Source organism: Adiantum capillus-veneris, chromosome 3 (assembly GCF_014529385.1).
Source record: "Adiantum capillus-veneris isolate H3 chromosome 3, ASM1452938v2, whole genome shotgun sequence".
Classification (NCBI taxonomy): domain Eukaryota; kingdom Viridiplantae; phylum Streptophyta; class Polypodiopsida; order Polypodiales; family Pteridaceae; genus Adiantum; species Adiantum capillus-veneris.
In genome coordinates this window covers 176,640,752-176,656,523 of record NC_140933.1, presented here as the reverse complement: position 1 = coordinate 176,656,523, position 15,772 = coordinate 176,640,752, and the positions used below count along the sequence as shown (strand labels likewise).

The following is a 15,772-nucleotide window of genomic DNA, read 5'->3' as shown; positions in this document are numbered from 1 at the left end:
GTTCTTCTTGCCTTAGTCTTTTGCAACCTAGTCCTGCAGGTTCGTTTGTCGACAGTACATTTGTCTCCACCTCCACAGCCACAGGAGACATTTCTTCAGTAGGCAGATGCGCAATTGGTTGTTTATTGTGAAACACAGCATGCTTTTCATACTCTAGTAATTGCACAGGGTCAGTGATTCCGCATGCCAAACCATATGCTGCTTGGGTCAAAAAATAGCGACTACGCAAACCATACATTCTTGGCCCTTGGCCAAACATATACAATGCGGCCTATTTTTCTAAAAGCATTATTTTATCTGCGTTCCACCTAATGACGGCCCCTCCTAAATATCTTGAAAGTGTCTTCAACGTCATCAAGGGTAGCTCCGCGTTGTCATTGGAGAAGGACGAATGGAAGACCAAAAAACTCGAATACTTAAGATTCTTTAAGTATTGGCCGAGAGAGGAATTCTTCCCTAAATCTCCCATGCCTCGTCCACGAGGGCGAGGAATGAAGGTATCATCATAGACCACCAACTGCAACAAATTAAAGTTATGAAATGAGATAAGTAGAAACCAAAAAGGTAAGGCAAATAAAAAAAGATTACCTTCTGGTTTTCATCTTCCTCAAGTAAGTCCTCATTCCATAGGTTGATGCCGCCTTGACCTCCAGTGGGCGCATTGGAGGTTGAGGCCAAAGATGATGAAGAAGTGCTTGCCTTACCCATTTCTTCAATCCCTAGCTTTTTTGCACTTCCATGAACTCCTTTTCTGTTGGAAGCGTGCGCTCATACCTAGCAACATCATTGTAAATCATCACAAGTGTACTTGTGGGGTCAACGAACTCATCGTCATTTACATGGGCATCTATAACAGAATACTTGTCGTGCTCATGGTAAATGATAGCATCATCCTCTTTGAGATTCTGTGCCACAATGGCAAGGCAATAGTCCTCTCGAAGGTCAAAAAGCTCCATAATGTCGTTAAGCATGACATACTGCAAATCACCAATAGGTATGCAGGTAGGTACAACACTAGTAGGCAAAGCACCATCCTGAAGCTGGACTCCCTCTGACACCTGCAAGGCAAGGCTTCCCCGAGACTTGGGCTCTTGACCCTCTCCAGTCTGATCCTCTAGCGAGGCCTCTGCGACATCAGCATGCTCATCCAAAATGAAATGCAAATATAAAATAAAACCTGCATAATAATCAGCCACTCGACACTTGCGGTTATGCAGTGTACACGTGTAGTTTGTTATCCGCAAGTGCACTGGTAGCTTAAGGAAACTCCTAGAAAATATGTGTTTCTTGGAGGAGTCCGAATTGATATCCTTCATGTGAACAAAACGAACTCCTTGTATCTTGACAATGCCACCAGACGTTTGCAGCTGGTAGGTCTGCTCAAAACCTGATAGGTAATGTTGCGCGGAGACAATCTACTCATGCAAAGAAAAATTTGGATTGAACATCGGCCTGATCTCTGTCTCGCGCTGTTGAAGCCCAATGCGGTATAGAAAATGAGATAGTTTGTCTTGGGGGGCATCCTCAGAGCAAGGCACTTCCTCCTCTCCTTCAACATTGAAGGGGTCCATAACGGAAATTCAAAAGCGAAGATAGACGAGAGAGCACAACATCCAAACAAAGGGCAAATGGGGGAGCAAGTCATATTTATAGGACTCCCGAGGACAATGATGACATCGATTGACGTGCATCATGAGGCCGACGTGCATCATGCAGTTGTCGTGATGATTACGCCACGTGTCAGTCGCCGTGAAATGATCACGCCACAACGCAAAACTGGTGCCACCACACCAGAAAAGCACCGCTATCGCGTTTTGGCGCCACAACTTGTTGTCGCGTCATAACGCGATACAGCCAGTCTAGAGTACTCAGGTCTGCCTCCTTGCGTTGTGCCGCGACGCCTTTTCTATCGCGCCACGCGTGCATCATGCAGTCGCTGTGATGATTACGCCACATGTCAGCCGTCGTGGAACAGTCGCGCCACAACGCGAAACTGGTGCCGCCGCTCCACAAAAGCACCGCTATCGCGTTTTGGCGCGATAGCTTGTTGTCGGATCAGAACGCGATACGAGCAGGGCAGAGTACTCTCATCCACCTCATCGCGTTGTGCCGCAACATACCGTTGTTGCTAGGGCAACCCATTGGGGCGCTTCTTTCCTTGTCGTGCCACCCCGCGAATAGGCAGTGCCATTAATGGGTTGGAGAGAAACACACACAGCTTGGAGAAGATGAAGGAAGCTCAAGGCACACAATAGAGAGTGTGTTACTTAGTGTGCAATGGAAAGATAGATAGCCCTAGAGTGATGGGCGTATATACAATGTAGGAGGGAAAAAACCTCCTAAAGAGGGAAAAAATGCCCCGACGGTCCTAGTGTGTTCACACACATCACTACCACATGTATATGGTAACAAATCCCCCCTGGAGTGATGCAGTGAACGAGAGCTGGCACATGAGTAAAGGGAAGTTCCATGCCCTGAGGACAGATCATTCCACAAACGGGAGTAAGCCCAAAGCTTTGTGGAAAGCTTCAAGCTTCTCACGAGACAATGCCTTTAAGAAAAGATCTGCAAGGTTGTCCTGTGTTGTCACATAAGCCAAGCTGATCTCTCCTGCTAAGAGCCTCTCCGTGACATAGTGGTAATGCACCTCAATGTGCTTTGTGCGAGCATGAAAAACTAGGTTCCTCGCAACTGTCAATGCGCTCTGACTGTCAGTGTAGATAGTGTTGGTAGTGTCCTGTCCAACACCCAAATCAGCCATAAGGCGTCTGAGCCATACACACTCAACCGTAGCTGTGAAGACTGCCCTGTACTCAGCCACACAACTCGAAGTGGCCACAGTAGGTTGCTTCTTGCTCAACCATGATATACATGAACTACCAACCATGAAACAAAAACCACTTGTGGACACTCGCGTGTCAAAACAACCAGCCCAATCTGAGTCCGAAAAAGCATGTAAGTCTGGCGGCAATGATCCCCCCTTGGGATAAAACAAGCCAAGATGTAAAGTGCCACTAAGGTAGCGGAAAATCCTCTTGACATCCTGCCAATTCTTAGACCCTGGGCTATGCAAATCTGCTGACCTGTGAGACTGCAAACTGAATTTCTGGCCTCGTGTTGCCTACATAAATGAGGCATCCAACAACAGTTTGATAAAGAGTGACATCATCAGGATCACCAGCATCATGTAGACTCAACTTCAAACCTGTTTCCATGGGAGTGGCAATAGGTTTGCAATCCTCAAGTCCAAACTTACATAGCAATGTCTCTATGTAACTTTTCTGACACGAGGCAATACCACCATCACACTGCTTAAACTGTATACCCAAGTAATGATGCAACAGTCCCAAATCTTTCATCTTGAAAGTAGCATTCAAATCAGCCTTAAATTCAGCAATATGTCTCTCATTTGGTCCAGTGTCAGCAAATCATCGACATAAAGAACCACAATGAGAAATACATCATCCTCACGCTTTACATACAATGTGCTTTCTGTTGGACTGTTATGAAAGCCTCGTTTAACCAAATGAGTGTCAGCTTTCTCATACCAAGCACGAGGAGATTGCTTCAACCCATACAAAGCCTTCTTACATCTGAACACTTTGTCCTCTTGTCCTTTTATGACAAAACCGCGAGGCTGTGTTACATAAACTTCCTCAAATATGTCACCATTCACGAAAGCAGTAACAATGTCTAATTGATGTACATCCCAACCAAAATGAGTTGCCAATGCACATAGAAAATACACAATATTCATACGACAAGTGGGTGCAAAAGTCTCTTCATAATCTATGCCTTTTTGCTGTGCATAACCCTTTGCAACAAGTCGAGCCTTATGGCGATCGATCTCACCATCCAGCTTGCGTTTCAACTTGTAAACCCACTTCGTACCAATGGCCTTTTTGCCTGGAGGAAAATCACATAAAGTCCATGTGTCATTTTCTATAAGTGCATCATATTCTGATTGCATGGCAGCCATCCAATTTTCTGAATTCTGTGCTTCATCAAAAGACATAATCAACATCATGTAAACTAGACACAGCCAAAGCATAACAATCTGATGCATAAGATGCATGGCGAGAGCCGGAACGAGTACGACTAGACAAAGGTGCATCCAATTTACTGTCACGCAAAGTGTGCACCAACCATTTTGGCATACCTCTAGCCTGCTCATTTTCAGTCCTTTCCTCATCAAGTACATCATGTACATCTGCATCAGTAATAGGCTGATCTAAAACATTTTCAAAAACCCCCATAGGCTGTACATTTGCCTCATTGGAACTTACATTCGTATTTCCACCACTGAAAAGAGGCAACAAAGTGTCATAAATGTCCTGTGAGCTTACATTACTGTCTCTAGTACATGACAGCAAGGGCTGAACAGAATCTTCCACAAACACTACATCCCGTGAAACCAGAATATGTTTTGTTTGCGGATGATACAACCTATAACCTTTGCTTTCAGCACTATAACCAACAAAAATACATTTGACAGCATTATCATCTAATTTTCTGCGCTGCACTTGTGGCACCAAAGCATATGCCAAACAGTCAAAAACACGCATGTGCTCAATAGAAGGCTTTCTATCATGCCATGTTTCATATGGAGTAATAGACTGCAAAGCTTTCGTAGGACACCTGTTAAGTACATAAGTGGCACACATGATGGCCTCAAGCCAAAAAGAATGCGGCAAAGCTTGACTTTTGACCATACATCGTGCCATTTTCGTTAGTGACCTATTTTTCCTCTCAGCAACACCATTTTGCTGAGGTGTATAAGGCACTATACATTGGTGTTTTATCCCACAACTAGCCAGAAATGCATTAAATTCATGAGACATATACTCCCCCCCTCGATCGGAACGGAGGGTGCCCATAGTACATTTCGAGACATTTTCAGCCATAGCCAGAAATTTTTTGAAGCACATAAAAACTTCGGACTTCGCTTTAAGCGGAAATACCCATGCATGCCTGGAGTAATCATCAATGAAAGTCACTAAGTACAGGTAATTGCCCAAGGACGGAGTTTGCATGGGCCCACAAACATCACTATGCACAAGATGCAACCTGCATGTGGCCCGAACTGAACCATCCTTTGGAAATTTAGAACACTGCATCTTACCCAAAATACAGCCTTCACAAACATGTTTGACAGGTGCTTCAAGAGGTGGCAAAGAAGCAACCATATAAGATTTCTGCAAATGCAACAAACTGGCAAAATTCAGATGACCAAAACGTGCATGCCAAAGTTTTGCATCTGAAATAGCCCTTGAATCTGCAATAGCATTTGCAAAATTTTGTCCACACTTGTCATACAAAGTGAGCTTATACAACCCATGGCACAAAAGCCCAGATGCAACAATTTCATCACCAAAACTGAGATCATGAACTGTACATCTGTCATCCACAAATTTGACTACAAGTCCAAGTCTAGCAAGTGCGGATACAGACAAGAGATTCTTCTTGATCCCAAGTACATAAAGTGCATCAACAAGTGTGAAGGAACTGCCATTAGCAGCAGTGAGCACAATCTTTCCAACTTCCTGAACTGGATAAGAGGCGTTGTTGGAACAAGTGACTGAATTTCCATGAGGGACAGACTCGAGCGAGGTAAACAATTCACGATGTGAGGTAATGTGATTTGTAGCACCGCTATTGAAATACCACACATGTGAATCTGCAGCAACTAACAAGCATGCATCATGGACAGCAGGATTGTAAGTGCACTCTGCGCTAAAAGCCCATTCTGCATCAACATCAGCAACACAGTCTCCTTTCACAGAAGACTCAACAATGGCTGCATTTGTAGTGGAACCAGCATTTGCAGTGGAACCACCCTCTTTCTTCTTAGCCTCTTTGGCCTTCAACTTAGGACACGACTTGATCAAGTGATCATTGGCTTTACAATAATGGCAACGCATCTTCTTTTTGCCCTTATCACCGGAATTTCCAGACAAATTGCTGCGAGCAAAAGCATTAGGAACACAATTTTTTCCACTCGCAGCAGAACCATAAGAAGTGGCTGCATTGCTGTTACCACCCTTTCTTTGAGAAGCAATAAAAGCCTATTCAACTGCACGTCTAGTCCTATTTTTTTTGGAAAGTGACTCTTGTAACAGCAATGTGCATAATGCATCAAACTTGACAACTTCTGGATGTCCTTGGGTCATAAGTCTCCAAGTACTAGCAAAAGTCTGGTAAGAATCTGGTAAGGCATCAAGAACAGTCTGCACAAGGGAACTGTCTGAAATAACTTCACTTGCAGAAATAAGTTGCTCATTGATATCCTTGACACTAGCAAGGAAAGTGTCCATATCATCTTCCTCATGCATAATCTTCGACTCCAGCTCTTTACGCAGCAAAGCAATTTTAGCCTCATTGCGGCTTGCATAAAGACCTGCTAGAATATCCCAAGCCTGTTTTGTAGATTTTGCTGAACGGATGTGAGGAACAATGGTACGCTTCACAGACAATGCAATCAATGCATGAGCCTGCGCATCCTTAACATCCCAACGAGCTTGTTCTGCCGTAGGCAAAACAACTCTAACATCTGCAAGACCTGCAACATCCTCAACATCGCCTACATCCTCAGAACCAGGACGTACATCAATGCCCTGCACAATGTTCCAGACACCCTTTGACACAAGAACATGTTGCATCATATAAGCCCACATAGGGTAGTTGTCCCCATCCAACCTATCCTCAGCAGCAAACATCTTGAACACATCTGTGTTGTTGTTGTCAGCCATGGTAAATGCTACACCTGATGTGAAAACTGCCCGAAAATAGGAGAAACGGAGCGGGAACAACATGTGCTATATAGCACAAACCGTAGAAGAATGTAAGGCACCTATTATGCAGAAAACGGCACTGACAAAAATTCTGCACAAAATGACGAAATACCATGTGCAGTACTGTCTGTAGTGGAAACGGAGGCCGAAATGAGGCTAAATCAAAATTCTAAGTAGACCAACCTCTACGAGCTCGCCCAAAATATTTTTCGACTTGCGAATGCTTGCCAAAGCTCGCTGAAATCGAAGAAAGTGAGCAGGCGTGTGCTGGAGCAGCTGGCGACTAAGCCCGGGAGGACGTGACCTGCTCTAATACCAATTGTTGGAATTAGGGTTGCAGAGAAACACACACAACTTGGAGAAGACGAAGGAAGCTCAAGGCACACAATAGAGAGTGTGTTACTTAGTGCGCAATGGAAAGATAGATAGCCCTAGAGTGATGGGCGTATATACAATGCACGGGGGAAAAAGCCTCCTAAAGAGGGAAAAAATGCCCCGGCGGTCCTAGTGTGTTCACACACATCACTACCACATGTATATGGTAACAACTAATTTCGGCACCACCAATATCGCTTGAGTCCCGATGTGCCACGTGGCATGTAATCATTATGCTCGCACGCTTCCCGTCATACCTCGTGATGTCATGATTAATGCAGCCGCCTCTTCTCATTATACTTATTCCGCTAATATAAACACCCCCCCCCCTTTTTTTCTCATCGTTTTTTCTGAAGTGTCTCTAGTCACTCTGACTGTTTACCCATATCCAGATTTCCATATTTCCTCGCATTCTCCTCGTTCAGGTCATGGCCCGCACAAAGCAAACAGTAAGGAAGGTTTATCCTGGCCAGTCTGGTCCGCAGGGCCAGGCTAGCTCGTCTACAGTGCAACCGTCAACATCGCAGGTAGTTCCGGGCAAGACCATGCCGCAATTATGGGCAACAATACGAAGAAGAAGATACGAGCAGAATAGGAGTGTTCTACTCGAGCTTCGTAAGCTCCAAAAGCACATTTCATTGGCAATACCTAAACTTCCATTCCAGAGAGTTGTTCGCGAGATTTGCGAGCAACACAACCTGAATTTTTGGTGGTCTCGAAGTGCAATAGGGTGCTTGCACGAGGCCGCCGAGGATTTTTTGGTAGAGCTTTTGCAGGACAGCTACATTCTCTTGGCCCACGCCCATAGAACAACATTGATGCCGCGAGACATCAACACACTTCGCCTTCTCAGGTTCAGGTATGACAAAACAATACCACCTGCCGGTATTTCCGATCGAAAGATGGACAATATTCTTAGAATACCACCTATTGACAAGGTCAAAGTTCATGAAGTCTCTACAAAAATGCATCGATACAGCACCCGTCTCAACACCGAGCGGGACACAACAGAAGACGATAGTGAGAGATTGGAGCAGTTACGCCTTGAGATGATGGAGGAACAAATGGCAGATGCCATCAGCGACGCCAACGCTGATGATTTGTCATTGCTGTTTCCCTATTTCCATGTTGGCCTTTCTGTGTGGGGACGCATTCTGTATTTTCCTTATCACCCCCACGAGATTGCAATTTTACAGAACTGGACGAGGGAACTCACAGACTCAATCATCAATTGCTTGCTTTGGTGCGTGCTATTCTTTTTTTCACAATAAATTCTTTTAATATATTCAATTTTGTATGACACGAATTTCTTTACAGTTTTGTAGTTTTAAATTTGCCTTGGAATATGCAAGATGATGTCGCCATCCTTGACTCGAACCTCTCGGTCGTTTTGACGGCCGAGGATACATCTTTAGTGGAAGTAGTTGACTGGTTCCAGTCAGTGAACATGGATACGGCTAAATTTTTTCTTCTGGCTTATCATGAAGGGTACGCAATGTTTTCAATAGTGAAATTGTTTTATCTTGAACTCTAATTTGTTGTGATGACATATGTTTTGCTTATGTTTATTTGTAACAGATCTCATTGGAGTCTTGTTCTCTTACACCTTGAACGAAACCGGTGCTACCTTGCTAATTCATCCCATGATTTCATGGTGAAGTACGTAGGTAAGAGGTTTTGTATTTTGTTCGACATCGCATAGAATTTTGTTAAAAGTCGCTTATGAGATTTAATTGTATTTTGCACAAATCTGTTCGGAAGCTTGTGTATGCTCTTGAATCTTTAACGCAAGAGCAGATCTATGAGAATCTTACGATTATTAGTTGCAAAGTCCCTAAGCAGGACGATGCCTACTCTTGTGGATGGAGGGTCTTATTCAATGCAGAAATTTTGTTAGGGGTCATGCTTGATGGAAGTCATAGAAGTGTAAGCATTTGACACTCGTTTACAGATTTGTATCTTAATAAGTTAGTAGCTATGTTAATAAACATGATGTTCTTAACGCAGGTAAGAAATTTGGCAGATTATTCAAAGGCTGACGTTTCTTTGTTTAGAAACAGATTGATTGAAAACTTGATCAATTGCGTGACCATGCGTCCTGACGGAGCACGTGATGCTTTTATCCCGCCAGCACCAAGGCCCACGCCTAGGCCTCCGCCGACAAGATACCCCGTGTCTGCCACACCAACACAAGCACATATCAACATCTCCCTAGATGCCTCCCCAACCCAAGCTCCCACCAGCTCTCGTCCTGAAGAAATAGCTCCAGAACCCTCAAACCCCCCACCCAGCACCTCTCCTGCTCATGAAGCAGCTCCAGAGCCCCCAAACCCCCCACCCAACAGCTCTCCTACTCATGTAGCAGCTCCAGAGCCCCCAAACCCCCAAGCCACCACCTCTCCTCAACCTCAACCAACAGCCCCCACATCACCGCACGCACAAGATTAGAAAGAGATTATGAAATGTACTTTTGACAAATTGATTACAAACAGTGGATCGAAATTTGACTTTTGTTTTGATTATGGTTCAAAGTTTACAAAATGTTGTATACAGTTTTCCAAAAAAATGGGAGAGTGAGGATCCAATGGTGTTTGGTAATGTAGAGAGCTGCCTTTGTCAAGTACTCTTTGAGAATAGTATTTGAATCATTGTGTATAGTTAGTTCACTATTTCAAGTCTGTCGCTGGTAATCTGTGCACAAAGAGTCGTTTTTTCTTGTCTGTGAGGTACGTGCAATGCAACATACGCGATAAGACATTGGGATACATGAGCACGGTAGAAACATCAATGTATAAAAGTAATACATGTAGCTTAGTACCTTTCGCATGTTACACTTGAAAACAAATTTTGAAGGCAAATTGAGATTGGACTCATTTAACAAATCCTCTCGAACCTGTCTTAAAGTGACATTTGATCTAACCACAACAACTGTAAGCAAATAATTTGAAAACCATATCTCGATGGACACCAAGGGATTAAAAGCATCGTCACTTAAATCTTGATCAATAGCTACCAACTGACCATTCACTCGATGCCACCTCATGTAGTAGAAAGAAACTATAAAATTCTATGATGCTATCATACACTTGCACACAACCGAGCCCTTGTCAACTTTGCACAAAATGCCTTCAGAATCACTGACATCCCAATTATCATCCAAAAAATCAAGGCAAGTTTGGGATTTGCAGATGAACATGGTTTCTGTTTTTCTAACCTCCTCATCGCGGAAGAAATCTATAAAGACATGTAATGGCATAAATAGACTGACTCGTACTTGCCTGCTTGCAATGTTTGGTCGCAAACACTTCAAAATTTCCTGATGAAGCTTGAGTTTAAAACACTCAGAGGTTTCTGAAGTTGGAACTGGCCACTTTGGGGAATCTTGTTGGGGAAGAGGGAAAGGTTTCAAAGTGCCAAATCCATGGACAGAGCAAGGGGCGTTGTAAAATCAGTCGTAAAAGAAAACTCCCCTCTCTGCGAGAGCTCTTCTCGCACTAGTTTTGTACATAAGTTCTCCCACCGAAGCATGAAAAGCATAAAAAATACCAATTATGCACTCAATTGGTTGCCAGTCTTCTTTGTTAGAAGGATAAATATCTGCAAAAACAAAAGATAAGAGAATGGTCACAAGAAATAGTCAACAAAATAACTTGAAGGATCTTTAAAGACTTTTTAGCAATATAGTAGTCACATAGTTTGGTCTATGAGCAGGAAACCCCAAAGGTGACTGTTGTAGTCGTAGTTCGGAGTGCATATATGCATGCTCAATGAGCACCTCTTTCACTGTCTTTCCCATTTGAGACAAGCGAAAATCTTTCACACGTCCTTTGTAGCTGTTGATGAATTCATTTGACATCCGTTTTCTTCTTCTTGTTTGAAGCAGAACCCAACTACCAATGGTGACTGTGGTAGACATCCAGCGACCATGGTCTAAGTCAAAGCTGTTGAATAGTTCCACAGATTTAACAGAGGCGGATGGTCGTTGTGGTCGTCTTCCTTCCATCTCTGCTTCTATTAGCTGTGAAGTGACACTACGCAAAAACGATAAAATAAAAGAGGCTCACTAGTTTACACAAGAAGTAGTAGCTTGAAAAGTGTTCATCAAAAGGTGTGCCTCATTGAATTTGAGTTATGGCACATTCGATGTTCGTCGCCCATGGCAGGGGAATAATTTGCACAAATCGCGTCGTATCTTCTTATTCAAATCTTTTAAACAGAAAAAACTCTTTTTTGAAAAAGCACAAATTTGAGATAAAAATCCAATAAATTGGAGCTACCGTTGTGGTGACTCAAACTCTATTGGTCGAACAACATTCTCTCTCTAACGCCAAAAAATCCTTTTTTGAGTCCAAACTTTTCCTAATGGTCCGTGGGCATTAACGCTTGATGATGTGGCACGTCGAGCTCCACCCTGCTCCAAACCAGCTGGAACTCGAAAGGAAAAGTGGCGCCATGCTTTGCTGAGACGTTTTTGTTTCATTGGGAAGCTCATTCGAGCTTCCCCCAGCCCTGTGCGAGCCCATCTTTGCCCTCCTGCGCCTTCATTCTTTGTTGTCATGCCATGGCCTTCCCTTTTCTTTCCCCTTCACATCCATTTTCTTATTGTGTTCAATGGGCGGCCCTCCCATTTCCAAAGCCCTTATAGGCGTCATCCCTTGGGCGGCCAATCTACACTTCATTTGGCACACACATTAACCAAGGCATTGCCTCGCACGGGATTCATTTGCAGCAACTCTTGACTGACAATATCATCATGAATTTTGTTGCCCATTTCATTTCCTTGGATGGTACCACTTGCCGTCAAGATGCAAGTATAGGTGATTTCATTTAACGAATGGCCTTCCCTTCACATTTAGTCAAAACTGCCCAAAACTTCCTTGCCAGCCATAATGGGCATAATCTTGCAGTCAATGTGCTCCAAGAGATGACATTTTTGAACTGAAAGCTCATCAAAAACTTTATGTGCTTCCGTACGGGCACCACATTTGGCATACATAACTTTCAAAACATTGCTTAGCACATCATAAGTGTCTCCATTAGCCATCCGACATACAAATCAATTAAAACACTGCCAAGCATGGCATCCTTCCCGAAATTCCCGAGATGAAGCCTAAAAACTCCCAGCTGGAACACTGACCGAGGCGACTAAAGTGGTACGAAACTCGTCCCTGATGGAACTTAAACTGACAATATCTCGACAACCGTTGACCCTTCATTAGTAGTTGTCCAATTTGGTACGGATCTGCAAACCATCCCAGCTTCACGTTGCCGTAGCTTCCTCACCGTAGCTCCAATTGACGAGTCGTAAAGAAAGGCACTTTGAGCACTACAATTCTAGTCCATAAACTCCCATATGCGATCACTTCAACCATACTCTTTTTTAGCATCATTAGGACAGCTTTTGACCCTTTAAAGCCACATGTGGCATACATTTAGCATTCAAACTGCTTGTTATCAAGCCGTTATTACTGCTAGATAATCATATAGGCTTCAAATAGACTTTATATGCATCCCATTGCTCTTTTTTCCATCATGAAAGCAGAGTTGCATGACAACGCCGTATGTAGTTTTATGGATGAGCACCTAATGTAAGGAGGGCATTGCCGCCTATTGATTTCTCTAGCTACACACTCAAGGCAAGCTAGGCATGGAAGAGCAAGGCCTAAGGGAGAAGCGTTCGTTTGTGGCGGAGGATTGAGGGGAGGAGGAGGAAAGGCTGGCTGGTGGCAAGAGGCAACATAGGAGGAAGAGAAGGGTTTCCGGAGATCTTCACCTCTGGCCCGAATATTTTGTCATAAATTCTCGAAATGCCCTTCAGATTTTTCAAAATTCCCAAAATACCCCTAGTAGGAGATTAAATATTTCCAAAATTATAAAAAGGTATAGCTTTTCATAAGAAGACCAATTGTCTATACAAGATGCTAACAGTAGAATTGAGTTGGTTATATAGGTTTTGTAAATGAATTGCTTCATAGAAATAATTGCCTATTTTTGCTAGATAATTTGTGACAAATTACGTGCTAAGCACTCAAAAAAGTTTCTCACTTGTCAAAAAGTAATAAAGATAGTGTGGCCGGCGGCCTTCGGCCGCCTCTCTCTCTCTCTCTCTCTCTCCCCCCCCCCCCCTGCGTGCGCATTGTCCTCACAACAGCTGGATAAAGCAAATTACGACACGTGGCACTGGAAAACCAGTCTCCTTAATATATAGTATAGATTAGAAAGGCTTGAACAATCGAACATAAATAGATACAAGGGTATTTTGGGAATTTCCACAAATTAGAGGGGTATTTTGGTAATTTTCCCCTCATTTTAATATAGATACTAGATATAAGATATAAGGTAGATGTGAAGTGCTCGTTTTGTCCGTTGCAATGAGCTGCTCGTTTTGCTAAGGAAGAATGCGCAGGTGTGCAACATCTCTTCAGCGTTGCGGGGAAGGGGCCGACCGCTTCGTTTCCTGCAGTAGTTGGTTGGACTCTCTGTGGAAGGACTTCTTTCGGGATCCCTCACAGTGGTGGGATAACCGCACCCTTAAGCCCAGCCCAGCATACCCAGACTTCGTGCATAAAGACTCTCGCCAGGGTCTGTGGTTGCATTCCTTTAGAAATTCATCTTGGGTTTCTGCAGAGCTCCGCCGTCACGGACTCTTCGACGCGCCATCTGTAGACACCCAAATCCTATATTTCACCATCCGTCTCAAAGCTTGTGCCCGCAGCAAAGATCTGCTCACAGGCACGCGATTACATCATAACCTTGTGCGAATGCGGTTGATCGACGGGTGCTCCAATGTCCTAGCGGTCATGTATGCCAATTGTGATCAGCTTGGGAAGGCAAAAGTGTTGCTTGACATGCATAAGAGCAAAGACAACATCTCATGGACTGCATTGATGGCAGGCTATCTTCGAAAGGGGCAAGGCGAACGCGCTTTGGATTGCTTTGAACAGATGGTGCATGACGGCATCCTTATAAATGCCATGACATATTCCTGTGCCTTGAAAGCTTGTGCCATGACTAGAGCCGCAGATAAAGGAAGAAGTCTCCACAACCAGATTGTGAGGCAGGGGTTGTTGCAGAATGTAATACTGGGTAATCTCCTTGTGCACATGTACGCAAAGTGTGGAGCCACTTTACAGGCACAGGAGGTACTTGAGGCGCTCCATTTTCGGAATATTGTATCCTGGGGTGCATTGATATCTGGACATGCACAAGAAGGTGAATTTGAGCAATCACTGATCTGCCTTGAACAGATGCAGCAGGAGTGCATTCTTCCAAATGCGGCAATATATGCAACGGCCTTAAAAGCTTGTGCTGCAAATAGATGTAGTGTGCAACAAAAACAAACTTGCAAAGAGTTTGCAACACAAAGGTTAACACTGAACCATACTGTGATGGGTGGTGTGCCCGAGGATGTGTGTGCCAAGTGTGGACTGATTTCAGAGGCACATTGGGTGCTCAAGCAACTCCCCTCTCACAGTGTTTTTTCTCAGAAAGCATTGCTTTGCAGGAAAATGGTGGTTTAGAATGATTGATGCATCATTCCAGATTCGCGCCAAAAGCTGTGGCCATGAGGGATACATCTCTGAATTGAGATTGTGAGGTATCTTCCAAGTACGCTGGGCGGTCAGCCATGGAGGCAAGGTCAGCCATGGACCAGCGCCTTGGGGTGTCCTCTTGGAATGCATTGTCTGAAGGGTATGCAAAACAATGTACACCAACCTAAGAGTGAGTTCCCGTGACAAAGGTCTGCCCAAAGGCACGAGAGTACACAATGAGCTTGTGCTAAGGCAGTTGTCAAGCAGTGATCCGATGCTCTAGCGGCCATGGATGCCAAGTGTGATCAGCTTGGGAAGCAAGAGCGTTGCTTAAGAGCAAAAACATCATCACATGGACTGCATGCTGCCTCCGAAAGGGGCAAGGCGAACATGCTTTCAGATAAAGGAAGAAGTCTAGATTGTGAGGCAGGGGGTGTTGCAATGTCATACTTGTTCCGGATGCAGGAGTATAGGGTGTGACATTAAAAGCTTGTGTGGCAAGGAGTATAGCTTGTGTGGGGTTTGTGGTCACAGAACCATTTTGTGATGAATGGGTGTGCCCGGATGTGTATGCCATGCACAAGCAACTCCCTTCTCACATTGTGGTGCCTTGGAGTGCATTACTTTGCAAGAGAAGGGCAATTTTAGCAGATAGCGCATCCTTCCAGATCAATGCAAATCTAGATTAAGAGTGGGAGCATAGTCACGTGGAATGAGCAAGGCCATCTAAGACGGAGTCAGCTTGCTCTTGGCATTGAAAACTGCTTCTTCTGGTTATATTTTGTATGCAACCTTTGAAGCCTCCCTAAGCAACATCGTGAAGGAATCAAGAAATGGGTGACTATGGAAATGGAATTTTCAATCTGATTTTGACAGGCAAGGTCAGCCGTTGACCAGCTCCTTGTTGGGTACTGCGCATTGACAATGGCCAGAGGTTCTTATGGAAGAATAGAATCCCTGGTGGATCGACACCTGCTATGAATGCATAGTTGGAACTTGGGTCATAAAGAATGTATTATGTGAAGCTAGGGTATAATTATGTCACAGTAAGGTTTTCGTCGGTAACCCAAGACT

General features: G+C 44.1%; 1 protein-coding gene across 1 annotated transcript; it reads left to right on the top strand.

Moving 5' to 3' along the window:
* Positions 1-13,521: 13,521 nt before the first annotated feature.
* Positions 13,522-14,951, top strand: LOC147462233 (pentatricopeptide repeat-containing protein At4g18520, chloroplastic-like). The gene has a single exon (XM_086509636.1). It carries the CDS (start codon positions 13,565-13,567, stop codon positions 14,684-14,686), a length of 1,122 nt encoding a protein of 373 aa, XP_086365762.1. The 5' UTR covers positions 13,522-13,564; the 3' UTR covers positions 14,687-14,951.
* The last annotated feature ends 821 nt before the right edge of the window (positions 14,952-15,772 follow it).